Below are 27,812 nucleotides of genomic sequence, written 5' to 3'. Positions count from 1 at the left end.
GCTTTGCCGCCCGAGGTAATGTCACGGGTATGGAAAGGCACCTCAGGCATGAGTGCACAAATGACGCAGAAGAGATGAACACGACGATGTTGTTGTGGGGCCATGTCTAGACTGCCCTGTTGTCCTACATCCTTGCACACTGTGTCATCCTTGCACACTGTGTTAGCAGTGTTAGCCGAACTGGCGTTAACTTATTAAATACTCCGCGTTACAATATGATTAAACTCTTCCGCCACGCTGACTCCGACATGTCCGAGAAGAAAAAGGTCCATCTTCTCATGTGAGGAGTTAAGCAGAATTTCTTAACCGGGCTGATTAGGAACCCGCCAAAGGCGGTCGACAAATTCATTTTAGAAGCATCTACGATAGAGAAGACGCTCGAGATGCGCACGCGGCAATACAACCGTAGCATCTCATGTACAAGGTACTCTGGCATTCAAGCACTAGAAACCACTGACTTGCGTGAGACGATCTCAAGCGATCGTGCAAGAAGAGCTGCGAAAATTGCTTCCTTCAGCGCAGCTTCACGGGGAATCTATCGCGGACGTCGTACGCCATGAGATCCAGCAATCGCTGGATGTTCTTCAGCCTCAAGAGCCGCAGCTGCAAGTCATGAACTATGCTGCTGCAGCCCGCCGCCACACCCTTCCTCCACGCGCACGCCATGACGCCACCCCGTTACACTTCCATCGCCAGAAGCCACTACCGCAACCACCACCACCGACGTCCTACCATTTTGCCAGCGGGCCAGCGCAGCGCGCCAAGAAAAAGTGACGTTTGGCGTGTTCCCGACAACCACCCCCTCTGCTACCACTGCGGCAAGACCGGACACACCTATCTCCGTTGCCAGTACCGACATATGGTTCTACGGAGCTTCGACGTCAACGCGCCCTGTCCACAACGCGGTGAGCAACCACATGACATCGCCGACTACCTCGCAGGAGCGCACTCGACGCCCCGACGACCTTATCGTGCGCTGTCGCCAAGCCACTACGCCTCACCGCACCGCGGGCAGTTCACCGGCCCTGCTCGGGGCCAATCTCCGAGCCCTTACTCGGACAATCAAGGGCAGCAACCGATGGAGGTGCGGTTGCTGTGCGACGAACTGCCGAAGATTATCTGACGACGACGCCGCGGCGAAAATTTCCGAACACGATGCCAACCAGGCCGAGCCCTGATGACGAAACCTCACGCACTGAAGACGACCTGACGACGCATCATGGATGCAACCAAACAAGCCGACGCTGCCGTGACTCACCGCCACGACCAAACCGCAACGTCAGGCGACGAACTAGTGACATCGACGTTCTCATCGACAGCCACAGCATCGCAACTCTTGTCGACGCCGGAGCGGACTATTCTGCCATCAGTTAGAATTTCACCGCGAAGTTGAAGAAAGTTCAGACCGCATGGGGAGGTCCCAAAATTCGAACCGCTGGAGGCCATCTCATAACGCCCGCTGGGCTTTGCACAGCAAGCGTAGTCATCATTAAGCGGACTTACCCTGCGAGTTTTGTAATCCTACAAGAGTGCTCCAGGGGTGTGATACTCGGGATGGACCTCCTTTGTGAACACGATGGTGTCATCGACCTGAGGTCTGAGTCAACCACACTAACCTTAGAAGAAGCACTGCCGCCCCTCATGACGCACCCGACGTATGCCTTGAATGTGATAGAAGAGCAGGTCACCGTTCCACCTTTCTCCAACGTAATCATTTCTGTCGGCGCTGAAGAATATCCAAACATTGACGGCGTCATCGATGGCGATCCGCACTTACTTCTAAACCGTCATATTTGCGTTGCAAGAGGCATAGCCAAGCTGCGTGGAGGCAAAAGAAAGGTATTGCTAACAAACTTCAGCCAAGAATCTGGGCACCTCAGTGTTGGTACGACCGTCGCCTACAACGACGAATTCGTGTACGCCAGCAACGCTTCTACCCTCCTCGATGCTGTCAAATGTTCTTCTACGAATAGTTTTCCCCAACCAGATTTCGACGTCAACCCGAGACTTCCGAAGCGTGAGCAAGACCAGCTCGAAAACCCTGCTTCAACAATTCAAGGACTGCTTCTCGTCAGCCTCCTGAATTCGGCAAACCCCAGTCGCGAAACATCGCATTATAATAGAAGAAAATGCTGAATTGCTCGACCAGTTAGGCAGAGCCCGTACCGAGTTTCAACGCGCGAACGCGAGGCCGTGAAGAAACAAGTCGACGAAATGATACGAGATCACATCATTCAGCCGTCCAAAAGTCCGTGGGTGTCACCCATGGTCTTAGTGAAGAAGAAGGACGGCACCCTACGCTTTTGCGTTGATTACCACCGCCTAAACAAGATTTGTGGGGTTTAACGTCCCAAAACCACCATATGATTATGAGAGACGCCGTAGTGGAGGGCTCCGGAAATTTTGACCACCTGGGGTTCTTTAACGTGCACCCAAATCTGAGCACACGGGCCAACCGCCTAAACAAGATGACCAAGAAGGACGTGTACCCTCTTCCACGTATAGAAGATGCTCTGGATCGTCTGCACAACGCGAAAGACGGGTGACAGTCGAGTATTCCGTATCTCGTCTGAGGGCGATTTATCTATTTTCCGATAAAGACCAGGAGGCCGAGTAGCTAACTTAGTGCCTGAACGTATTGCGATAATGTCATCTTATTTTTCGACTATGCAACTTCAGTCCTTTTTTTTAAACCCATGCCTGTCTGCAATTCACTTCAATGCACGAAGTCTAAAAAAACATTATGATGAAATCTCCGATTTTCTGGCCTCTTCAGATCACAAGTTTTCACTTCTCTGCATGTCAAAGACTTGGCTATCTCACGCAGACGGCAATTTATACGGATTTCCCTCTTATACTTCCGAATACTGCCACCATACACAACAAAGCTGTGGCGGTGTCGCTGTTTTTGTATCTGCAAATCTTCGTTACAAACGGCGGAATGACATAATATTCTTGGTGCCAAATTGTGAAGCTGTGTGGATTGAATTGGAGGATGTCAATCAAACAATTGTTGATTGCTTATATCGGTCGCCTTCATCGTCTGTATCTGCTTTTTGCAATAAATTGAACATTGTGCTTGGTAAATTATCTTCAGAAAATAAAAATGTTCTCATTCTTGGTGACAATAATATAAATTTGCTAGATGACTGCAGCGCCTCTACTATTGCTTGCACTGACTGCCTTGATGGTTTTGGCCTCGAATCTTTGGTTTCCCTTCCAACCAGATGTACTCCAGGGTCTTCGTCCACATTAATCGACCACATATTTTCTAATCATATGTGTCCTCCTGTTTGTGGTGTACTTGAAAATAACATCACGGGTCATTTCCCTATCTTCTTTAAACTTCCTTGTCATAAACCTTGTCATAAGTTCGATAAAACTGTGATCAACGAAGATGACTATATTACACAGGTTTCCAAGCTAAAATGGTCTTCCATAAACTCAGAATCAGACGTAGATTCAGCATTTAATGAATTTTCAGATAGCATAAAACAATGTATCGTAAATTCGACCAGAATCGTAAGGTGCCGGAGACATATCCCTGCGTTGCGCAATCCCTAGTTAACAAAAGGCCTTCTGACTAGCTTATGCAAAAATGACAACCTTTACCGCAAAGTTAAAAGGCATCCTTTCAACATTCGACTCAGAACGCGCTATAAAGTTTACTGCAATCAACTGAACAAGCTACTAAAGGAAGCCAAAAGAATATATTACGAATGTCGAATAGCTGAGGCTGGTTCTGATGCAAAGCGACAATGAAAAATAATAAATTCTTTCTTAAATAGATCTAGTCGGGGTGAACCGATAAGAAAGATTAAGTCATCACGTGGCTTCTATACCAAACCGTTAGATATTGCCAACGCGTTTAATGAAATCTTCTGTGGTTCCACTTCCGAGGAAAACAACAATAATCAAGTATCACCTCTGCGTTGCTTACAATTAATGTACTTACTTCAAACAGACCCAGGCGAGATTATCAATGTCATAAATCATTTAAATGTTACGGGCGCAGGTCTAGATCAAATCAGTTCAGCAAATATAAAATTAGTCGCTCATTGCATCGCTAGCCCTTTATCCTGTATCACTAACTTAATCTTCACGAGTGGAATATTTCCAAGAGAGCTAAAAAAAGCTAAAATTATTCCCGTGTTTAAGAACGGAGACCGGTCTTGCATTTCAAATTATCGTCCTATCGCTATTCTCCCTTTTTTTAACAAAGTCATTGAAAAGTGCATTGAAAAACGCCTTACCACAAACCTCTCAAAATTTAATATTCCTTCCTCAAATCGATTCGGCTTCAGGACGGGTTCTTCGACTGACTACGCTTTACTTTCTTTCACAGATAAAATAAAAAACGCCATTGATTCTGGTTTCTACGCAGCAGCAGTTTTCATTGATCTATCAAAAGCATTCGACTCCATCAGTCATGACATCCTCATTTATAAACTACGGGCAGTAGGGGTCGACGGGCCCGTGCTGAAGCTTATAAAGAGTTATTTAACAGACAGACAACAGACTGTGTGTGTTGGTTTGGCTAACCACCTATCACAATCAAAAGCTTTCCTTTACGCAGACGACACGACATTGCTTGCTAGTGATCGATCACTAGCTGCTCTTACATCGAAGTTGAATACGGATTTATACAATATTTTAGCATGGTGCCACCTTAATTCGCTGAAAATAAATACCACCAAGACTTCATTCATGCTTTTTTCATAACAGTCACAGAACAACAGAAATTCTTCCCACTATCATTCTCGATTTTCATGTCATTAGTGCAGCTGATGAATGTTCATTTCTTGGTGTTACTTTAGATTCTAACTTAAAATTTACGAAACACATCGCCCATTTGAAGCGCAAAATTGGTCCAGGTAATAGAATTTTATTAAAAGCCAGGTACTATTTCAGCAAACCTACAGTACTAACACTGTTTTATTGTTTCATTCACAGTCATCTGAACTACTGCATCACCTCATAAGGTACCACATATGCAACTCACATAGCATCGCTGCAACATTTACAAAATCAGGCCATCCGTATATTAACGTTCAGCTCATGCAGCTGCTGTGTGTCCGACATTCTTCATAATAACAGAATTCTATCATTAGAGAACCTTGTTAAATACAATTTATCAATAGTGTAATTTAAAATAATGAAGAACCCTCCTCCAGTAAACATATTTCCAGACGCTGTTCTAGTAAACACCCACCGACCAAGATTTGCAGCTAACAACAATTTATTATTGCCATTAGTCCATACCAATTATGGAAAACACTCTGGTTATTTCACGTCCTTATCAACCTGGAACAGTCTTCCCCTTAACGTCAAGCAGTCTTCATCATTAGCTATTTTTAAAAACACATTTACTTTTCTGCTGGATACCATAGAAGTCTAAGATGTGCAATATTATCTACACCTGTTCATATTCATGCGCTCTTAATGGTGCCACAGCCACTCATCTTTTTCTTGCTTTTTTGGTTCCTCTGTTCGTTTCGTCAATAATATTTGGGTTTTCTTTTCTTTTTTATATGTTCTTTGCAGTGTTTTGTTGTACTTATTATTGTTAAAATGTGTTTTCTTAGTCTGTATTCTATTTATTTGTATAACTTACTCCACGTTGCTGCATTTTACTTGTGCATATTTATAACATTTTCTGACAGGAGGTCCCCCTTCAGCAAAGTGCTCTGGGACCTCCTTCTGTACGTTTATGTAAGCATGTATGTTTTGTACGAAAGTAAAAATAAATAAACTGAAACTGAAACTGAAGTAATTTTGTCGATGGACCTTAAGACCGTCTATTGGCAAATCGAGGTCGACTAAAGAGATCGAAAGAAGACAGCCTTTATCACACCAAACGGCCTTTTCGAGTTCAAGGTCATGCCATTTGGTCTTCGCTCGGCGCCTGCGACGTTCCAGCGTGTTATGGACACCGTGATGGCAGGATTAAAGTGGCAGACTTGCCTCGTATACTTGAACGACGTCGTCGTGTTTTCACCGAGCCTCGATGAGCATCTCAGGCGTCTTGAAGCAGTACACACAGCTATCGAGACCTCCGGACTCACTTTAAAGCCCGAAAAGTGCCGCTTCGCGTACGAGGAGCTCTTGTTTCTGCGACATGTGGTTAGCAAGTCTGGAGTCCATACCGACCCGCGGAAAACAGCCACCATCGCCAATTTTCCACCACCCACAGACAAGAAGGCAGTACGCCGATTGCTCGGATTGCACGCCGATTACAGGCGTTTCGTCAAGGAATTTTCACAGATCACCGCGCCGCTAACTGACCTCACGAAAACCGACGTCGGATTCAGGTGAGACACGGCACAAGAGGAGGCATTTCAGAAGGTTAAGTGACGCCTGCAGACATCGCCACTACGTGTACATTTTGACGAACACGCCGAAACAGAAGTGCTCACCGACGCAAGCAGCATAGGACTCGGCGCCGTCTTTGTTAAAAAACCAACGGCCTGGAAAGGGTTATCAGTGCTAGCCGGTCACATTCCAAGGCCGAGGCCAACTATTCAACAACAGAAAAGAAGCGCTTCGTCATCATCTGGGCAGCGTCGGGATGTCGCCTTTATCTCTACGGGTGGCCTTTCAAAGTTGTGAGTGACCACCATGCCCTGTGTTGGCTAGCTAACTTGAAGGACCCTTCAGGTCGCCTCGCACGGGGGAGCATAAGACTTCAAGAGTTCGGCATTACCGTCGTGTACAAGTCCGGGAGAAAACACTTCGACGCCGACTTCCTCTCTCATTCCCCCGTGGATCCACCACTGCAAGATGACCAGGATGATGTGTACTTCTTGGAAACCATAACTGCCGACGGCGTGGCCGAGCGACAGCGAGCCAACCCTAAACTTGGAGGGCTAGTGCAATACCTCGAGGGTCTGACTAGTGTAGTCCCAAAAGTGTTCAGGCCGGGTCTGGCATCATTTTTCTTGAAAAACAACGTCCTTGTTAAAAACTTTTCTCCAGCCCGACCCAGCTACCGCATCGCTGTACCTTCGATGATGTGACCCGAAATTGTGCAGGCCCTTCACGACGACCCAGCGGCTGGCCACCTTGGTTTTTGCCACACGCTCGCGAGAATACAAGAAAAATACTACAGGCCAAGCCTTGCCGACGACGTCCGCCACTACGTGAGGACATGCCGGGACTGTCAGCGACGCAAGACACCGCCGACAAGGCCAGCAGGACTTCTGAAGCCCATCGAACTACCTCGCCGACCACTCCAGCAATTCGGTATGGACTTACTTGGGCCGTTTCCTACACCGGCTGTCAGGAACAAATGGAACGTCGTAGCTACCGACTACCTTATTCGCTACGCCGAGACAAAAACCCTGCCCAAAGGTAGTGCATCAGTAGTAGCCAAATTCTTCGTCGAAAACATCGTCCTCCGTCACGGCGACCTTGAGGTCCTAATGACCATGCTATGACTGTCGTCAGTAGGCGCCAGAACCAGCATCCAGTGGTGGGAAGCGACAAAGGGATTAGAAGACGGTCCATGAGCCTCAATCACATGCTTGTGCATGTGATTGAGTTTCAAAGACACTGTCGAAGTTTTTGGCAATTACTGAGACAATGTGACAAGCGAAAGCTAGTTCCTGGCATTGAACTACAGACCCTTTTGTCGTCCCTTGGAGCAGCAGCGGTAACTGCTGCCCTCCGTGACTCATCTGGCGAGGGTGAAGCTTTTATGATCATCGTCAGTAGGCGCCATGCTGTCGCTGAGAAACGTAGCCGGGCAGCGCTCCCACGCCAGGAACTCCATTTATCTCATAAATAGCGTCCTGTGGCGGGGAGCGAGAAGGCGATCAGAAGACGGTCCGTGGGTCAAAGTCCCTACAAGCAATTCTTTCGGGCTGGCTTGTTTAGCGAGATGGTGAAGCAGACCGACCGCACAGGTCATGACTCCGCGATTCAAGTATATACTCCTTGCCTGCCCTTCAGGAAAAGGCGGAAGAAACAGCTCAACCGCCAAACTGTTCCGGAAGAGAACCCCACTTCCCCTCTCTTCAGAGCATTGCGTTGGGAGATGCAATACCTATTCGGTGGACCGTGTGTCATTGCCTGATGGGCTGTGGGCGCTGTTTTGTATTTGTGATTGGTGTTTCAATGAAGGAGGAGGAGCCCGACAGGGCTTAAAACGACGCCGCGGAGAGTTGGACGTCGCTCTGAATCAAGCAACGGTTCAACTACCACGCTCGTTGTTTGTGAAACCCCTAACCTTTCTATGCTGTAAATAAGTGTAAATAGTGCCATAAACCTGTTTGTTTTTCGCATCCTCATCTTGCCAGCGTTCGTTTCCTCAACCCGAAGTTACACCACGCTACCACAAAAGACCGGGTGAACTCCAGTCGGCAACAACGGGTGCTCAGCGCTGGGATTCGGAGCGACTACTGGTGAACAGCTCAGAGGTCCACAACAACAGGTGGCCGCAGTGCGATACGAAGCTACAAGAGACACAACAGTCGGCCCATGGGAAGCAGCTGGCTTGAGACATGGATCACGTGTGGTTGAGTGCTTGGCTTTTCTATTGAGTGAACCAGGTTCTAAAAGGGGATAAATTTTAGAACTGGTAGTTAACTTTGACGAAAAACTCAGTTTCTCCGTTTAGGGAAGTTTTTTTGGAAGTAGCGAGCACTCAGTACGATCATGGACTTACGGGAGTTGCAGAAGTCAGACTTGTTGCTGTTGTGTGAGGAGTTGTGGATCGGTACAAAGGGTTTGGTACGAAAACCCATAATCATAAAAGCGATTAATGATTTGGGGGCTGATGATGAACTAAGTGAAGATTGGGACCTCATCATTAAAAGAAAGTTAAGAGCAGCTCAGATGTAAGGAAAGGGAGAAGACGAAAGACTAGATCTCAAGATAAAGTTTTTCGAACGCGACTATGAGTTGAGTAAGAGGTTGGGACCCCAGTGAGGAGTACTTCTCGACAATGAGGCAGAGTTCGAGATGTCTAGGTACATGCAGCCATATGAGGTATCATGCGATACAGGCCTGTATCTTTGATTCTTTGAACGAAAGTGTAGGCAACTGTCGTGTGAGCGAGACACCTGGTCTCAGAAGCTACTCACGGTTCTGCCCTGCGAGGCAGCGGATGTTGTTGCGCGACATAGTGAGCAGGACGCGGACAACTACGAAGTTAATAAAGCAGAGCTAATCAGAAAATTTGGAACTTGTGTTAGCAAAAAGAAAGAAAGACTCAGACCAGATTCTGCAAGCGTGGCGCGTCATAAGGCGTGAGAAGAAGAGATCGCGCCAGAGAAGGGCCCGCGTATTCTAGAATCTATCAAGGTAGAGCATGTGGAGAACGAGACCTCGGCTGGTCTGGAGGTAGGAACGATGTCGAAAGACGCTCCTTGCTTGGATGAGGAAGGTTCCAGCAGCCCTAATGGACCCTGTAAGGAGCTGGAATTCTTCTTCGTGCCTCAAGAGGGTGTTTCGACATTATCGAAAGCGGGCATGATTAGCGCAATGGCTCATGAGAGCGATACTGTGACGCTTCAGCAGTTTAATGATATCGTCGAGGTGGTACGCAAACATCGCCAAAAAAGAAAGAACCGGAAGCATACGGCACTGTGCAAGCATAAGACAGGTCCCACTCTGTCGCGAGAAAGACGAAAGGGTAGACCGTTAATCAGTTTCAGGAAACGTCAATGGTGGCGTTCAGGGAGGCACAAGCGGTGAGCCAGGTGGGGAGAAGGAAATTGAGGTATGTCACCCCAATGAAACGTGCAGTTCAGTTCGACGACTTTGAGAAAACGGCCTTGCAAGAAGGGTCAAAGTCGAAAGGGCAGAGTGGCTAAATACCGCGTAGAGGAGAACACACATAGAAAATGGCACAAATTTCACCCCCGCTTCTTGCATTCCTTTCATATTCCTGGGGAAAGCCGACTGAAGGGCTGAATGAGGTATGACAGCAGGACACCGCGCAGTGTTTTTGCGTTGTGCAGCCTCTGGCGTGCTCGAAAACCACCGGGACCACTACCCCATTGTGTGCGATTTAAAAGAATCAAGGTAAAAAAGGGGGAACGGTCAGTTAGAGTATTTCTAGCAGGCGCGTTAAATATGGTTACTTAGTGCAGCATTAGAGATGCATATTTAAGTCCTTTTAATTTTGGAAGTTACGTGATGCGGTGTATAATTTTCACAGGAAAAACCGCCAAACCAAAGGCTGTAAGTTAGCATCGAAGGCATTTAATCATTAGGGCGAATATGCGCAGAAGTTCAAAACTGCAAAATTTTGTTATTTTTCTAGTATTTTCAAAAGTTAAGTGTATTGTCGTATGCCTTCACTTTCACGTGGATGTGACGTGAATGAGAATTTCAAGTAGCAAGATGTTAGCGTAGACCAAACGATTTTGTAAAATGATTAAGCAGTGTAGTTGTCGTTGCGTGCTCTGAGAATTGAGAGCCATTGGTGCATGGTTTTAGCAAAAACTGTGCATTATTGTAAGGTGCTCTGGATGAGTATAGCACCTTGGAATATTTTTGTGTTGTACACAGAGTGACACCGTAAAGAAAGAAGGTTAGAAAAACTGTGAAGGATTGTGTGTTTGGTTAATAGTGCCGTGAATTTCGCAATTCTGTAGAAATGAGAGTAATCGAACGCTCAGTAGAGACCAGTGAGCCCCGCCGTGGTGGTCTAGTGGCTAAGGTACTCGTCTGCTGACCCGCAGGTCGCGGGTTTGATTCCCGGCTGCGTCAGCTGCATTTCCGATGGAGGCGAAAATGTTGTACGCCCGTGTACTCAGATTTGGGTGCACGTTAAAGAACCCCAGATGGTCAAAATTTCCGGAGCCCTCCACTACGGCGTCTCTCATAATCAAATGGTGGTTTTGGGACGTTAAACCCCACAAATCGATCAATCAGTAGAGACCAGTGAGTTTTATTCAGAGGCATTAGCATAGACAGTTTGCTTTAACCGAACGAACCTGCTAGTGGAGCTTGAAGGCAGTGACTGTTCTGTATGTTTTGTTAGTTTTTTTGACGACGATTGATCAAGTGATTATATGAGCAGATTACAAAACTTTCCCTAAACGTTTACGTAGACAATGGACTATAGGTCACCGTGTAGGTTAGGGTTTTGGAAGTCTGGTGAGCTTTATGTTTAGTAGACGGTTATTAGCGGTCGTAAACAAAGAAAGACCTTAGGACAATTGTAGCGCTCGCGGATTCCGAGTTAGTTTAGCGGTCGCATGCTTGACCGACGCTCTCAGCGGGACAAAACCGATGAAAGGGGTTAGTGATGATAGGGAGCAGGCAGCCTTCTTAAAAGCAAAAGGGCAGTACTGATCGTCGTACGGTTTTGAGAGTTCCCTATTACGACCGAGAATTCCCGGTTCAGTGTTATGCAAGAGATAAAGTCATAGGTGCCCTTATATGTAAGGACGACAGCGGTAACGAGTATGATGCGATCTATTTGAGCCAGAAATTGGGCTTTCGAGAGATGAAGTACAGCGCTTCAGGAAAGGAGTGCGCTTACCTTGTATAGGGCATTCATCAGTGGCAGTGCTATCTCAGGAGGGCTAAATTTAAAGTATAGACAGACCATTGTGTCCTTACGTGGCTGCAAACCGTGACATCGAAGAACTGTCGCCTTGTGAGGTGGAGCTTGATTTATCAAAAATATCATTTTAACTTTAGGTATAAGAAGGGCAAATTAAATGGAAACGCTGACGCGCTCAGCCGCTCTTTCCAAGCTATCTAGGGGTGCTCTTGATGTATCAAAATTGATATTTTAGTTTTTTTCGTGCAACCTATTATGTAAATTGTGTAAGGCAGCACGTCTGGTTTCTCAGCGCAAGTGAGTCCTGAGAGTTTTGAGTGTAAGCTTTTTCTAAAAGCTTGTAATGAAAATTGATTTGCCATCTCTCTTTTGGCTTGGTTTGTTCGAAGGGGTCCGAGTGCTTGCTTGTGCATGTGATTGAGTTTCAAAGACACTGTCGAAGTTTTTGGCAATTACTGAGACAATGTGACAAGCGAAAGCTAGTTCCTGGCATTGAACTACAGACCCTTTTGTCGTCCCTTGGAGCAGCAGCGGTAACTGCTGCCCTCCGTGACTCATCTGGCGAGGGTGAAGCTTTTATGATCATCGTCAGTAGGCGCCATGCTGTCGCTGAGAAACGTAGCCGGGCAGCGCTCCCACGCCAGGAACTCCATTTATCTCATAAATAGCGTCCTGTGGCGGGGAGCGAGAAGGCGATCAGAAGACGGTCCGTGGGTCAAAGTCCCTACAAGCAATTATTTCGGGCCGGCTCGTTTAGCGAGACGGTGAAGAAGACCGACCACGCAGATCGTGACTCCGCGATTCAAGTGTCTACTCCTTGGCTGCCCTTCCAGGAAAATGCGGAAGAAACAACTCAACCGCCAAATTGTTCCAGGAGAGAACCCCCTTTCCCCTCTCTTCAGAGCATTGCGTTGGGAGATCCAATAACTATTTGGCGGACCATGTGTTATTGACTGATGGGCCGTGGGCGCTGTTTTGTATGTGCGATTTGTGTTCCAATCAAGAAGGAGGAGCCCAGCAGGGCTTAAAACGACGCCACAGTGTTGGCCGTCGCTTTGAATCATGCAACGGTTCAACCAGCACGCTCGTGGTTTGTGAAAACCCTAAGCTTTCTACGCTGTAAATAAGTGTAAATAGTGCTATAAACCTGTTTGTTTTTTGCATCCTCATCTTGTCAGCATTCATTTCCTCAACCAGAAGTAACGCCTCGCTACCACAAAAGACCGGGTAGACCCTGGTCTGCAACAACGGCTGCTCAGCGCGGGGATTCGGAGCGACTAGTGGTGAACAGCTCTGAGATCCGCAACAACCGACAGAGGTACGACATGAACGGCTGAGTTAACCCAGGCCATTTTTGCAAGCAGCCAGATAAGCCACCGCCGTACGACAGCGTACCACCGACAGACGAGTGGCCTCATCGAGCGCATAAACAAGACCATTGCTGACATGCTGGTCATGTACGTCGACGTCGAACACAAGACGTGGGATGCCACCATTCCGTCCGTGACCTTCGCATAAATACCACCGTTCAAGAAACGACGCAGATGACGCCGTACAAACTGGTCTGCGGAAGGACCCCGGCAACGACGCTCGACGCCATGTTACCCAACGTCACCGACGAAGTAAACTTCGATGTGAGCAAGTACCTTCAGTGCGCCGAAGAGGCTCGACAACTCGCCCGCATCCGCATCAAGAGCCAACAGATGACGGATAGCCGCCGTTACAATCTTCGACGGCGCTTCGTGGAATACCAGCCCGGTGAACATCTTTGGGTATTGGCGCCCATACGCCGACGCGGCCTCAGTGAAAAACTTCTGCGCCGGTATTTTGGACCATACAGGGTAATTCGACGTCTCCGCCCCCTCGATTACGAGGTTGTTCCCAACGGCATCACGCACTCTCGATGACGCCGATCGCGACTTGAAGTCGTCCATGTCACGCGTCTCAAGCCGTTTTATGCTCGTTAATTAACTCAAAGAGTGTATTAGGGGCGAAGCTCTCTATAGCGGCACCCGTTCGTCCCTCTTAGCTGTTGTAGTATGTAACAAGTATAACATTTTGACCTCCAAGCTGGTGCCAGTGAGAGATTTCTTCTGTGTGCTGTTGACCAATAGAAATAGTGCTCAATGTACATGCTAATAGCTGCTAATGGGGAATGAGAGACAGGAGCATTCGGCTTTTAAAAACGCGCACGTTGCGATCCCCATTAGCAGCCGTTGGCATGTACACTGAGCACTATCTGACAAGAAAGGGTTGCTACGCTATACTCGCTTGGTGTAACTTCCTTGGTTTTAGAAATGTTTAGCGAGCGTTGGGCCGCAGTGCCATTATTACAGTGAACTAGTAAATAGCATGAACTCGAGGTTTTTAAAGGTTGGAAGTAGACCCGAAGCGCAAGCCGTTAGAAAGTGTGCGTGTGCCACCTCTCGTTTAGTCCTTGGTATGTCCGCTGGATGGCGGTGCTTCTATATGGGGAATATATGATGAAAAGATGGGAGCTGGTGGTACTAGGAGGGTTCAATAGATGGACGAACAGGCACACAGACATATGTATGAATGGACGCATGAACGGACGCAGGGGCAGATGCATGGACGAACGCAGGGACAGACGCACGCATGGACAGGCGGATGGGCGCATGGACGGTCACACAGACAGACGCATGGACGAACGAATGCTTCGCCCCACTCTGCATTATTCTCTCCGTGAATATGCTGCCAATTTTTTGTTGCTGTTGTTGTTGTTGCTGCTGCTGCATCGCAATTATTATTTTAATTGTACTTTCTTACATTACTTTTGTACTTTCATCTTCTGTCAAAGCCTTGGGATGACGCCTTTTTAAGAGGGGGCAATGCCACGTACCTTTCTTCAAGTTTTCTTATCGCCATGTTACACAATGTTCAGCGCTATTCAAGCCTACGTTGTTAGAGAGGCTTCGCGACTGATCGTTTTATTTAGAGTAGGCCCTCTTCCCGAATTTTTCAGATTATTCTGGAAACAACTTCGCCGCTAGCTATACCACTAGAATGTATAGGTGCCGACACGCTTCGCCACTTGTCAGTTGATCTACGAACGACACTCCCTTCGCCGCTATCAGTCCAAGACTGCTACTGTAGTCCGACTTTCCGTTTACTGGGCACAGGTTCGCCCAAATAAACATATTACTATTCGACTCGCAGTGTGCTGCATTCGTCCAGTCATGACCCCATGACAATATATAGAACGTGATCAGTGACGGCTTAGAGAAGACCACCATAAATGACAAGCGGAACTTGGCCAGAGCCCACCACGCACTTTTTTCTCAGTGAGAAAAAAATTACACTCGGCTTTTTTGAGGGTTCGACTCATGTAAGCGATCCCACATTTGTCGTATCCTGGTTTTCGTTGAGCCAATACTGCCCCAAGGCCGACACGGCTAGTGTCGGTATGAATCTCCGTAGGCCCACTGGAGTCAAAATGGCGTAGTATTGGAGGAAGTATTATCAGGTGCTGTAGTGTGATAAACTATTCGTCGCCCTTTCGTGCCCAAGCAGAAATGCCTTTGGAGGCAGTCAGTAGATTGGTAAGAGTAGAGATGACAAAAGCGAAGTTACGCACAAATTGGCAAACATATGAACAAAATGCGATAGCACGCCCCGCCGTGGTGGTCTCGTGGCTAAGGTACTCGGCTGCTGACCCGCAGGTCGTGGGATCAAATCCCGGCTGCGGCGGCTGCATTTCCGATGGAGGCGGAAATGTTGTAGGCCCGTGTGCTCAGATTTAGGTGCACGTAAAGAACCCCAGGTGGTCGAAATTTCCGGAGCCCTCCACTACGGTGTCTCTCATGATCATATGATGGTTTTGAAAAGTTAAACTCCACATATCGATCGAAAGTGCGATAGCACTTCGAAATGTCTTCTCTGAATATGGATTCGGATATTTGGCCACGGTACAAAGTGTCGCCAAGCACAGGAGAACGCCATCCTCTCTGATGACATGGCCCAGTATAGTGACCTGGCGTGCGGCAAAATGGCACTTCTTAAATGTTCAGCTTCAGGTCAGCAGAGGTGAGACACGTCATATTTGTGCGAAGACGAGCAATGGGAGTCTAAAAGTCGCGAGAAAAAAAAATGAAGATGTCGTTGAAGTACCAGAGGTCATAGCCGAGAAGAATGGTGGTCATCACGCCATCAAAAGTAACTGGGGCATGGCAGAGCCTGAACGGCATGATGTCCAACTTATACATTCCATCAGGCGTCACGAATACAGTCTTCCATCAATGAGTGTTCTCCATTGAAACTTGCCATTAAACTGAACGTCAATCCGACCACAAGAAAATTTTTTCTCCTTGCAAGCTATCGCGACCATTTTCGAGGCGTAACAACTGGTATACAACCTTCTAAGTTATCCTATTGAGCGAGCGGTAGTCGACACAGAATATGATAGACCCACCCTTTTTGCACACAAGCACAGCAAGGGATCACCAGGGGCTCTGAGACGGCTGCATGACACCATCCTTGTGCGGAGCATTGATTTCTTCGTTAATAATGCGCCACTATTCTGCTGAAACTTGATATGGTTGTAGGCTAAAGAAGCATGAGAAGCAGTGTCAATGTGATCCGTGATGCTGGCTGTGAGACGCAAAGTTGGTTGAGTGGAGTCGAAGGAAGAGTGAAACTCTCGAAGAAGAGCCAACAGTTCGCGTCGTTGTGTTGGTGATAGTTCAGCGGCAACAGAAGGGTGGGAAAAGCCTGGTGCGAAAGGTGTGGCCAACGGCGATGTCATGGTATTAAGCGGCAGCAGAGGTTGGTTTTCAGCGAACTCCAGAGAGCGCAGAGGGTAACCGTTTTTTATGTTGCCCAAAAATTCGTGCGAAGTTTATAAATTGACGATGATGGCAAGCTCGCATTTAGCATGATTGTAGCATCTGATTGTATGGTCAGTACGGCAAAGGGCAATTGTAGCTACAGCGGTGGACAAATACGTCAGACGGGTAAATACAATAGTTATGTCTGGAGCGGCACTACAGGTCAAGGCTACAAGGGCGGATGTCATTGGAGCTATGTTTATCTGCAGCAATGACAAGTTTGCAAGCTTTGGGTAAGGGGTGCATTAAAAAAGAGGTTTGCAGCGGTGGAAGGGCGGCTTGAGCACGTGAGCAGCGAGGCATCCCCGAAGACGCCAAAGAAAGTTCCACCAAAGAATGACTTCGTGGGAGCGTGACGGCCACACAAAATCTCAATTACGTAAAGTTCACCTCGAATAGCGACACGCGTAATGCACACATCTCAAGGTTTTATGGCCTGCGAGTTGGCTTTGCGGAACATCTTGCCCAACAGCGACGTGCTAACCTTTTTAACTTCCCCCTGTGGTCTTGCAGTTCACGAAAACAGCGGCCCCAGTGTTAATAGGGTTTCAGCTGTGGTTCTTTTAACATAGACGTTGATAACGTTTTGCGGCGAGATAGATGGAGGCTTTGGGCATTTCAACTTGCATGCAGCTGTTGCCTCCAGGGCTGCAGCGATCAGTTTCCCTTTTCTGTGGCAGGTTGGCGACGCGCAGGTGACGGAGAGCGCCGTCGGAAAGATGGTGACTTGTGCTTCCAGTAGGGTCGGTGATCATCAGTAATGTATCTTGGTGGCGCCCTTGACGACGACGCAACAGGCCTGCCCACATTGTCAAACGGAGGAAGAGCTTGGTGACAGTGGCGGGTGATGTGTCCATCGACACCACTGTCGAAACAGATGGGTCAATTACTGGTGTGTGCCAAATGTCTGGACGACGGTAAAATGGAGCCGAAGATCTTGTGAAGCGATGGGACGAAGCATTCGCGGCTGTAGGTGCAACATGGGGCAGCATGGCAGGATGAGAATAGGGCTCAGGCTGCTGCGTGGGGCGAGCAGCGACGGTGGCGTGTGTGAGAGACGCTATGACAAGTGATTGCTGAGGCATCGGTGGGAGGGCCTCAGTGACTTGGGTCCTATTGACGTGTTGAATATTTGGAGCAAAAGCATGAGCAGTCTCATGCGTGAGCGGCAGCAGTGACAGCTGGCTGGCTACCTTTTCGTGGATGAACTCCTGCATCGTTTAAAGGAGCGCTTGCTGATCGGCAGGACGGGCGAGCTACCTGCAAGCTTGTGAGCATGTCTGGCGTCGTGAGAGCTTGACGGGCAATCGCACACTGCTCACGCAACTCGCCGCAAGTAATTATGGCGGGATTTCGGGCGAGCTTGAAAGATGCTTTGCTTGGTATCCTTGAAGATGTGTCTGATTTTCTCTTTCTTAGGCACGACGTAGTTGCCATGGTTGAATAGATTCAGCACATTGTCGATGTTGCCCGTATAATTCTCGCTTGGTTGTTGCGCACGTTGACGAACGCTGCTAGGTGTGACCCTGCGAGCCACAGGGCGTCCAAATACGCCCGTAAGAAATGTCTCGAAAACCGACCACGTGGGAATAATATTCTCGTGGTTATTGAAGCACCATTGTGCTATGTGCGTGAGATAAAACCTAACGGAACCAAGCTTACTTTGGTCTGCCCATTTGTTACTAGCACCGAATCATTCGTACATCGAAAACTAATCTTCAAAATCTGATTCAGCTGAGCTAGCGAAGGTAAAGTGATCTCGTTGAGAATACACGGTGATGCAAGTGATGGGGACGGCCTGAGATTCAACCTAGATAAGAGTGGTCGTGATTGTGTCACAAGGAGGACAGAGTTTATGTGAGCGAAGTTCTAGGCAGGATCGTACGGGGAGACGGCGCAGCTTCACCAAATGTCACGTCATTTATTCACGTTTTAACGTACTTGAAGAACGGGGGACGTCAAGAGAGTAAAATCTCAGTAAGTGCAATCTCAGGCCATGTGTCCGCAACCGACGCTGCGGCTAGCTTCCTGGCTTCTTCATTGTCGTCTCGGATTGTTCACCAGATATTAAATTATTTCAAGTGAAATTGCTATGCATAGTCGCTGATAATTCTGCTTCCCCCATCCTTCATTTTTTCTCACTTGCTGTTTATTACCCTCTTTATTCTGTTAATACGGCTATTCATGTGAGCCATTGTAAAATCACCAAAATGCAGTTTTGGAGAAACGGGACTATTCATGCTGCGCATGCCTGTCTTTCTCATCATCTTGCTGAAAAATAAAGCATCCATTACTTACTATAATCGTCAATATCCCAAACCTTACAGGAAATCATATCTGACCTTGTTATCAGGCGAACCTAATAAGTATACTTTAGATCTCTGGAACGTTCGACTAAATTAACCTATATACACAGAAGAAATAGTGCTCCAGTACAAAACACCTTCGTAATTTTGTATCACAAACTTGGTTTTTCGTACTAGACGCAAGCATACTTTTACAACGTTGCTGCCACTCTTGTAGGTGCACGCCATTGCATTCGTTATTGTAAGCTTTGAAAGTATCCTTGCAACGTTGAGAATAACCTTTGAAAATTGATTTATCTGATAAATCAGAAATAGAAAACGCTTTACGACTGGGTGTTTATGATTTTTTTATGAATACGGAAACACCGAGCTCTAGCTTTGACTTATATCAGCATTTTTCCTCTTCTTAATCATCGAAACACTCACACCCCTCCTCCTTCCTTTCCTAATGGCCATGCTATAGAATGTTTGGCGTAGGTGACGCAAAGTGACGATATAAACATCATACTTTGAGAGAATGTTCTCCTCCTCAGCGCTCCCACCTTCCCTCCTTTCCTATCTCCTCACCTCGCATTTCTTCTCCATCTCTACTTGTTATCTCGCTCATTAAAGTTATTGCCCGTACAAATCAATGCACATGTTCTGGAAGTCAAACAGAACGGGATGGTTCCTGATTATCCAATCGCTCGGCAAGAATGAACGATCGACTGACGCAGCTCCGCTGTTCAAACGCGGGTGCAGTTTGATAGCTTTAACGGGCCTTAATGCACCACTCATTTTCAATGGTTTGCAATGCTTCACCCCTTCTCCCCCCTGGTGCAAACTTCACTGTGTGAGAAAAGACATGGACGTCTGTGCACCTGACGCTTCTCCGCGTCTGGAAACACGAGAACACGGGACGCTGAAAAAACGACAGGCGAGGGCGCCGTATACAATGGGTTCTTCGTCCAGCCATTCCGTGTCTCATGGTGTTTGTTCCTGTATTAATCATGCGTCCACCGACTCAGTTATGAGCACTCCAGCTTCTGTCAAAGTGTCTTCTATCAAGGTCTGACATGATGGCTTTTTTGCGAAGGCCTTTCAAGCTCTGTGGTAGAATACTCGACTGCAGCGGTCACCATTCTTGGCGGAACCTCGAAGCCTGGTTTTTCCCAACAAGCATAAGCAATAAGACTACAATTAGCGCTGAGTAATGGGCAAAATGCCAGTAGCAGGCTCACCAAGGGTGGCCCTCCAGCTTTTAGCATTCATGTCTAGAACTTAACAGTCATGCTGTATTTATTCATGAATTGTAGTGAGCGCTGTACTTACTTTTCAGTGTCTCTCTCAAGCAGCTCTTTGTGCAGGCGACGCCGGTACTCCTTTTCATCACTTGTTGATGTATCGATGCCTGCGTCTCCCTGCGTTCATGAAAGAACAAGGTTGCCATTATAATAACGTCATGGTGTCAACTAGCAAATATTAGACAAGTGTAGTTGGTGACAAATAAAAAATGGCGGTGGCTTAGCTCAGCTATGCTAGGATATACGCAGCGTTAGCTAAGGTTCAGCTGATTATTCTTTGCTTTCCAGATATCATGCTTACAGCTGTTCCAATGACACACACATGGTATACGTATTATGTGGCACATGTATATTTATTTTGCCGGGCAACTACTTCGGGATCCGATGAGTTAAGCTTCTCCGCTCTACTGCACCGTTGAGTAGCATTTGCACTCTCCTTCTCCATGGCAGTACCACAGTGGCAAACGACAGTCAGAGACGCTATCAAGCGGCTCCAGCGCAGTGTCAGATGGCGACTGCACAGGGAAGGCGCGCGCGTCGGCGTCCATATGTCTACCAAGGCTATGACGGCATTCCTTGTATTATTTATTATAAATATTTCTTTTGTGTCGTTCGTGCTTTTGCATATTAGATGAAAATTGCTCAATTTCTTTCTTTACAAATGTATTTCTCTATAGTACTTAGTAATTCTGTCAGAAATTTCTCCTTGCTGCATTATATATATAAAATTCTTATATTGATACTGCAAATTGGTGATGACTGTATCGTGTTATTTTAAAACGTATGTGTCGACATCTGTTATACTTGTTGAATTTGAATTTTGTGTCCCCTCATTCAAAAGCAGAATGAAATTTGTATCCTTTGTTCCACTTCACCTGAGCAAATGTATAGGTGGAGGGACCTTAGTCAGGCAGAGGTAATCTGCCTTTAGTCCCTTCAACCTAGGCAATCATTGTTTTTGTCTGAATAAACAGTGAATAAATGAATGATAAAAGCGCACACCAGCGGCGGCGAGTCGCGAGCGGCCGCGGCCGAGTGCGAGGAAGGTGCCGGCTCCGGTGCGTCACACCACTGATCGCCTGCGCAGCGCATCGACTTGCGCGCACACCGGCGGCGAGCCGTGCGTGGTGGTGGCGGAGTATCATTGCGTATGCGCAGACCAGTGCCACGCGAAATCGGCTCAGCGAGGCCAGTGTAGCTAACGCTAGAAAACGCCTAACACGACGTCATAGCTGGACATGGGCGCGTAGGCCTGTAGTTCGTTTATCTTCTTTCTTTTATTAATTTTACTGTGAAATACATGTTCATGGCGAGTACATCGGTAACCTGTACTTCGCCGATGACCTTGCATGGCTAAGTAACTCAGGGGCCGATTGGTAAATCATGATTACTGTATTAGACAAGGAGAGCAGGAAGGTAGGTCCTGAAATTAATCTACAGAAAACGGAAATAATGGACAACAACCTCGGAAGAAAAACAGCGTTTTCAGATAGGTAGCATTGCGCTTGAAGTTGTAGAGCAGTACGTCTACTTTGTGGGGGAGCACGTGCACGCAGCCACCTTCTCTCTTTTATGGCAGCGCGAAAGCCTAGTTGCGGGAACACCCTCACGGCCGGCGGATTCGCTCGCAGGATTTCAAGCTGGACGGTTGTGCCCTCGCGATCTCCGACTTCAGCGTAGCTCCCGCCGACTGGTTCGCCCTCCGCGGTCTCCTGATGCCGTGTAGCTCTCGCATTGTGGCACCCCGCCCTTGGACTGCTTCGACCGGATCCCCACTTTCCTATCTCCTTCTTTTTCCTCTCGTTGGCTGTCTTCTTCTGCTTCTACTTTCCTTCTATTCTTTTTATCCCTCCTTCCCCCCACCCCTATAAGGCACTGCGCCGTGTCGCCTGAAGGCAGACAGAAATTAGGTGCCTTTTTCCTCTTCATTGTAACCACTACCACCACCCTCACGGCCGGCGCTCGCGATACCCCTTTTCTGGCGCGCGGAACGGGTATTTCCTCCTAGAGCGAGAAAAGGTATTAGAGGTTTTTAGTTTGACGTTTTTACGCTCCGCTTAGCAGCTAAGCGGAGTGGGAACGCGAGTGCGCATGCGCCCTCCGCTAAGGCCTTAAGAGGGTTAACAGAGCGGAGAATACGGTCCGCTTACGAGCAGCCTAAGCGGAGCGCGTTGCGTCGCTGCCGTTTTTGCAAGCGGAAGGGCGACAACCCGCGCGCCCTCTCTCGTGCGTGCAGCAACTTTGCTCATTTCAAGATGGCTTCCTCCGAAGACGGCACGCTTTCCGCGAGTGCTGCAGCTTCGCCGTCACCTGCCCAGTGCAAGCCGCGAAAACACAGTTTCAATGGTGAAAAATAAAAACGCCGCCACCACGCACACGTAAAATGCGCAAACAACACACAGTGAATGCTTGCAATGGATCTGGAATGGAACCTTGCTGGCTTTTGAGTGGCTACTATCAAGTCAGAGCTTTCTTCTTTGTCAAAAAAATACGCGGTTAATACATTGGAAGTGGATATCTAAATACTTCATGAAAAGATCATTTATACGTTATTGTTTCGCTTTGTATACGTGAAAAAAATGTTTTTTTATTTTGTTTACCGACAATGAAAACGACCAGAGGGCGCTGCAACTGCGAAAGGTCCGCTTCGCTGCCGGCAACGAATAACTAAAAGAGGAAATCGGCCGCCGCTCCGCTGTGGCTTCGCGGGTGCTCCCGGAGCGGAGCGGACCACAAAAAACGTCAAACTAAAAACCTCTATTGTTCTCGTCAGGGAGAAGGAAACCGGGTCAGCGAACAAAACTAGCGTGCGAGTGGCCGCACGCCCTTTCTGCCACCGGCTTACGAAGAAGGAGGTCGAACCCACAACCCCCTGCGAGCGGAGGACGACAACGACGAAGGAGTAAGGGCCCTTTGGGCCCTTACACGCGCTAGCCGCACACCCGCACCGCACAAATGGGCTAGAGCGGCCCTCTCTGTGACGTCAGGCAGAGCGGCTCTCAACTTTTGCAAGCCGCAAGCCGACTCGCATGGCTCGGCTCTCTTTGGCTACTGCGGAAAACGGCCTGGACGGCCGCCCCGTGTAGGGCTACCATCAGCTCGCTTGGCAAACATGGCGCTTGCTGAAGCGGGCGCTGCAGCGACATGGAAAAAGAAAAAGAACAGCTAATTTTATCGTTGTGACCATCGTAAGCGCTGTGAGACTCTTGGGGAAATATTGGTAGCCAGCCAGTGTTCACTGCACCGTCAGCACGTGCGATCGACAGCGGAAACAAAGAAACGAGCGAAGGTGTGTTTGCGGATGCGAGTGTCGTCGTTTAGTGTCTTGCCTGGATGTACCGTCCATCTTTCAGTGTAATCGCAAAGAACTTCGAAGACTTCTGAGATGTGATCATTCACCTTTCTAAAGCAGGATATGCGTTTAGTGCGCGCCGAAGTGAAAAGCTTGTAATCATCGCAACAAGTGTTAGCGTCGGGTGTGTTCTCTGTATGCCGTTCGTCGCAGCAAATAGTATGCATAAATTTTGAAGGCTTGCGAGCGTTAGCTTCTACTACGATAAATATAGGCAAGTTTTATAACCCGTCATTGTTGTCATTCGTAATGTGCAACGCCGTACGAGTGCTGTTGTGTGTAGCGCTGTGGTGAAGTTCTGTGGACCATGTCACATTTGAGCGAATCTGTCCAGTGTTGTGAAGTGTGTTCATGAAATGAAAACCGTGAAATATTTAGGAGTGTAGAGCTCAGTTTCCGATTTGCATGATTGCGTGCACGTGCCCTGAAGAGGAGCTTGCGTACAAGAGATTCTTGTGCATGTAGTCTACCCCCCCCCCTTTATTTGAGGTACGCGTTATGATCAATTGTCTATGAATGCGTGGCCCCGCCGCAGTGGTCTAGTGGCTACGGTACTCGGCTGCTGACCCGCAGGTTGCGCGATTGAATCCCCGCATCGGCGGCTGCATTTCCGATGGAGGCAGAAATGTTGTAGGCCCGTGTGCTTAGATTTGGGTGCACGTTAAAGAACCCCAGGTGGTCGAAATTTACGGAGCCCTATACTACGGCATCTCTCATAATCATATGGTGGCTTTAGGACGTTAAACCCCACATATCAATCAATCTATGAATGCATGAAATAAGTTATTGTAGACCAAGTGTAAAACAAGTGTAAGTATTGCAATAAATGTTCGACAGTAGCTGCTAATATAGTATCAGTTATTTTGTCAAGATTGCAGGAAGTCATGCTACATTACTTGAACACCATGACAACTGATATAATATGTGATGGTTATCTGCTTGCATCAAGCATTTGAAGAATAGTTAAACAATATTTTCAATATCCTGCCGAAATATCCACATCTGGCTTGCAACATGCCTCCGTCATCATCAAGTGTGTAGCAAAATATTTCAAGCACATGTCAGGTCAAGAAAACTTCAAACAACAAAAATGCTTATTATCGTTAGCTCAGTGTTGGATGTCTGTTCCTTCCCGGTAGTGCACAGAAACTGAAAAACGTACGCCTTGTTTCCAAAGAAGGATGCCCTCTATAAATCAGCTAAAATATTTTATCAATGAATTACATGAATACGATGATAATTCATCATTCTTGTCGGTATTAGACATCTCTCAATTAGTACAAAGTAGCTGAAGGAACTTGTTGGCCATCCTGTACACTGATCACCTGTCGTTGGCAGTTGTTGAGGCTTTTTGGGTGAATGAAATCATCATAATCTTCCAAGCAGGCTATAATGATTAAATCCAGCTATGTGACGTCCCCGCAAACACGGAATGAACCGCGGACCTTTCAGGATGTGTACGCTCGTTTCTCAAACCCACAAAAAAGGGAAAAGAAAACCTTCGGTGTAAAGAATGGGCATTTTGGAGTGGAGTGCCGGAAGGATTATTTTTACTATTCTCTCGGGCTCCCCCGCGCAAACACGAGGACCGGGCGGCGCCTTGTCGTCTACAGGCAGTGTGACAGTGTACGGTGGAGATAATCCGCGCACATCCTTCAGATTTGTAGCATGGGGGAGCAGCAGAGCACCTTCTGTTGGTTCGGGGAATGCGGCGCTGCCGCAGCGCTTGTGCCGGGTCCAGTATGACTTTCCGTCAGCCTCCGTGGCTCCAGGGCTCATTACTGCGTTCTGCGCGGATGGCCGCCCGCGGCGGTGAACGACGAAGAAGCGGCGGCTACGGAGAATTTCGCGGGAGACACCGAGCTGCATGGAAACGTTGAGACTTGGTCTGGACATCGGCTCACCAAGTACAGGCATTCTTCGCCCGTAATTAAAGTGTCTTGGGACAGCTCGCCCATCTCTCTCTTTGAGGCTTGAGTTTTTACATTGTTACTTGCTCGGCTTTGTTTGGGAGAGGGTTTTCCACTGGTGTAGGCCGCGGGGGCAGCCGCCGAAGATGATACAGTCCGACTGAGAAAAAAATATGCCGCGTGGATAGCGGCGATTGGTTTGGTGCCCCGGTAGGGCAGAGTGGGAACCCGAGAAAAGCGGCCACGTGTCAAGGAAGGGGAGAGGCGAGGAGAGTCGGAGATACGATGCAATGAGCTCGAGATGGTAGAGAGACGGAATGGAAAAGGAAGATAACAGTGTGAAGAGATAGCAATGAGAGTCGATGAGATGATGACTGAGGCAGAAATGATATGACGAGGAATGAAAATTAGAGATGGGAAACGAGGAAGCGAGTGATTGCGGGACGTTATGAAAGAAGATTAAGATGGAAATCGCCGAGAGAGGCAACGATGACGACGAAGATGGTAAAGACCGACCACATAGACCATTCGTGAGACGAACTTCACCTCCTTTACTTAAACGAGCTTTGCGGGAAGGGATGCGGCATATTGAGACATTGCGCGGTTTTGTTAATTAATGACTTTATCATTTGCGTCGTCCTGTGTTTACTTTGTATCGTCGCATCATCGTATTGTCAAAGTTATTTCCCTTATGAATCCTGCGTCACACGTCGCGAGTGTGTAAATCATGTGTTATAATTTTGTGTAGTGGTTGATGCACGCGGGTATACGATGTTTGCAGTTATATTAAATTTAATGAATCAGTAAACAGAAACAGGTCGTAGCTTTTCTTACTTCCCGGCCCCAGCACGAATCCCTGTATGTGGAAAGTGTTTGAGCCACGTATCCAAGAGGGAACTGGATAAAAAGGGGTTGAGTGGTCTTCCCTCTCTTTGGTAATCGGTGGCGTAGCGGGGGACGTCTCAGCTATATGTGCATGTTTTTGCGGGGGAGGTGTTGAGAGATTTCTGAAAAAAGCTAGAGCTATTCCACTCTGTGAAGGTGGGTGACCAGCCAGGCTGTGTCACGCAGATTTTATTTGCTTACTTTTTATATTTATACATCTTTTATGTTTTTTAAAATTTTAGCATATGCTTTTTTAAAGCAGTTCCACTTCAGTTTATGTAGCCTAGAAGTGCAACATGTCGGTGATGTATTTATGTATGCATTCATTCCTTTGCTCTTTAATTTTTTCATTCACCTTTTTTCAGTCTAAATTTTTATGCACCAGTAGTGAGTGGTAATGTTTGCCCCATTTCTGTGGTGCATACCCACTAGGAGCTTTCTTTAGATTAGGTACGTGTTTGCAGAGTCGCAGTACAGCCACACTTATTAAATAACTCTCCTGGTTGCATGGACGTCAGTCAATTTACCTAGTGCGTCAGCTGCCAATTAAACTCAGTCAGGACGCATACAGTCCCTTAATTCAAAATTTGAATCTAGAGACTGTTGAGAACCATAATTTTCCATTCAATATGTAAGCTCGTGGAGTTGTGTGGACCTATACAGTTGAACCTCACTGATACATTCCCGCTTAATACGATTTCCCAGCTGATTGATATGCGTGGTTTAACATCCCAAAACCACAATATGATTATGAAAGACGCCGCAGTGGAGGGATCTGGAAATTTCGACCACCTGTGGTTCTTTAACGTGCACGCAAATCTGAGCACACGGGCCTGAAGCATTTCCACTTCCAACGAAAATGCACCTGCCGCAGCCCGGATTCGATCCCCCAACCTGCGGGTCAGAGGCCGAGTACCTTAGCCACTAGACCATTGCGACAGGGCAATGATTTCCCGGCTGCTACACTCGCGATCGTGAAAGTAAATTAAACCAATTTAGATCATAAGTAATCTCAGATCCTGCATCTATTGTGCGCATTTTTTTTTCAGAAACGTATCAACGTTTTATTGTATATTGGTAGCATGCATCATGAATGTAAGACATGAATAAAAGATGTGAGACATGATTCCAACATCGCGGCTTAGGCAACTTCGAAGCAGTCTAATCACGTAGAGATTAATCTGTTTTGGCAAGACGACGTCACTGGAATGTTGTGTCTCTGTGTGCATAAAAACCAAAGGAACCAGCACGTAATATACTGATAGCACTGACGTAACAGCAGAGTTCGCATCCCATTGTGTCGGTACTGTAACATGGCTGTTTCAGGGCCAGCAGTGCAAGCCATTCATAGCCTTGCTATCAAGAACATTGAGAATACTCAAGTGCAGTGTGATATCATTAGCAGCGCCCATTTCACTGTATCCACATTTTCTTGCCATTCTTCATTTTTTTATGAACACGTGAACCTTGCTCTGAAGGATGGAAAATTTGTGCACATTGTAGAATATTGGCCGTTGTAAACTTTTCCAGTGTGCCAATTGCGATTGCGACCGCAAAGTACCTACTATATGTCTGTTAAGCAAATCATGCTCCTGCGTAGCTGTGAATTTTTCAAATGCTGTGGTAGTTGATCACGAATTATAGCTGGGCTCTTTGTAGTGGTTTGTCTTGCTATGACTTAAATTAGTGGCTGATAAAACACTGGGCTTTTGTT

At 47.3% G+C, this 27,812-nt stretch overlaps 1 protein-coding gene across 1 annotated transcript in view; it reads right to left on the bottom strand.

Annotated features, from left to right (window-relative positions):
• LOC119169944 (adenylate cyclase type 3) overlaps window positions 1–27,812 on the bottom strand; it is a 1,227,834-nt gene that overhangs the window by 638,530 nt on the left and 561,492 nt on the right. The window contains exon 7 of the mRNA XM_075886158.1: window positions 19,980–20,068. Within this exon, the coding sequence (XP_075742273.1) occupies window positions 19,980–20,068 (89 nt within the window). The remainder of the gene's footprint in view (window positions 1–19,979; window positions 20,069–27,812) is intronic.

The sequence above is a fragment of the Rhipicephalus microplus genome, chromosome 2 (assembly GCF_043290135.1).
Source record: "Rhipicephalus microplus isolate Deutch F79 chromosome 2, USDA_Rmic, whole genome shotgun sequence".
NCBI classification, from domain to species: Eukaryota; Metazoa; Arthropoda; class Arachnida; order Ixodida; family Ixodidae; genus Rhipicephalus; species Rhipicephalus microplus.
Note: the sequence above shows the minus strand (reverse complement) of the source record. Positions and strands in the feature narration are given on the sequence as shown.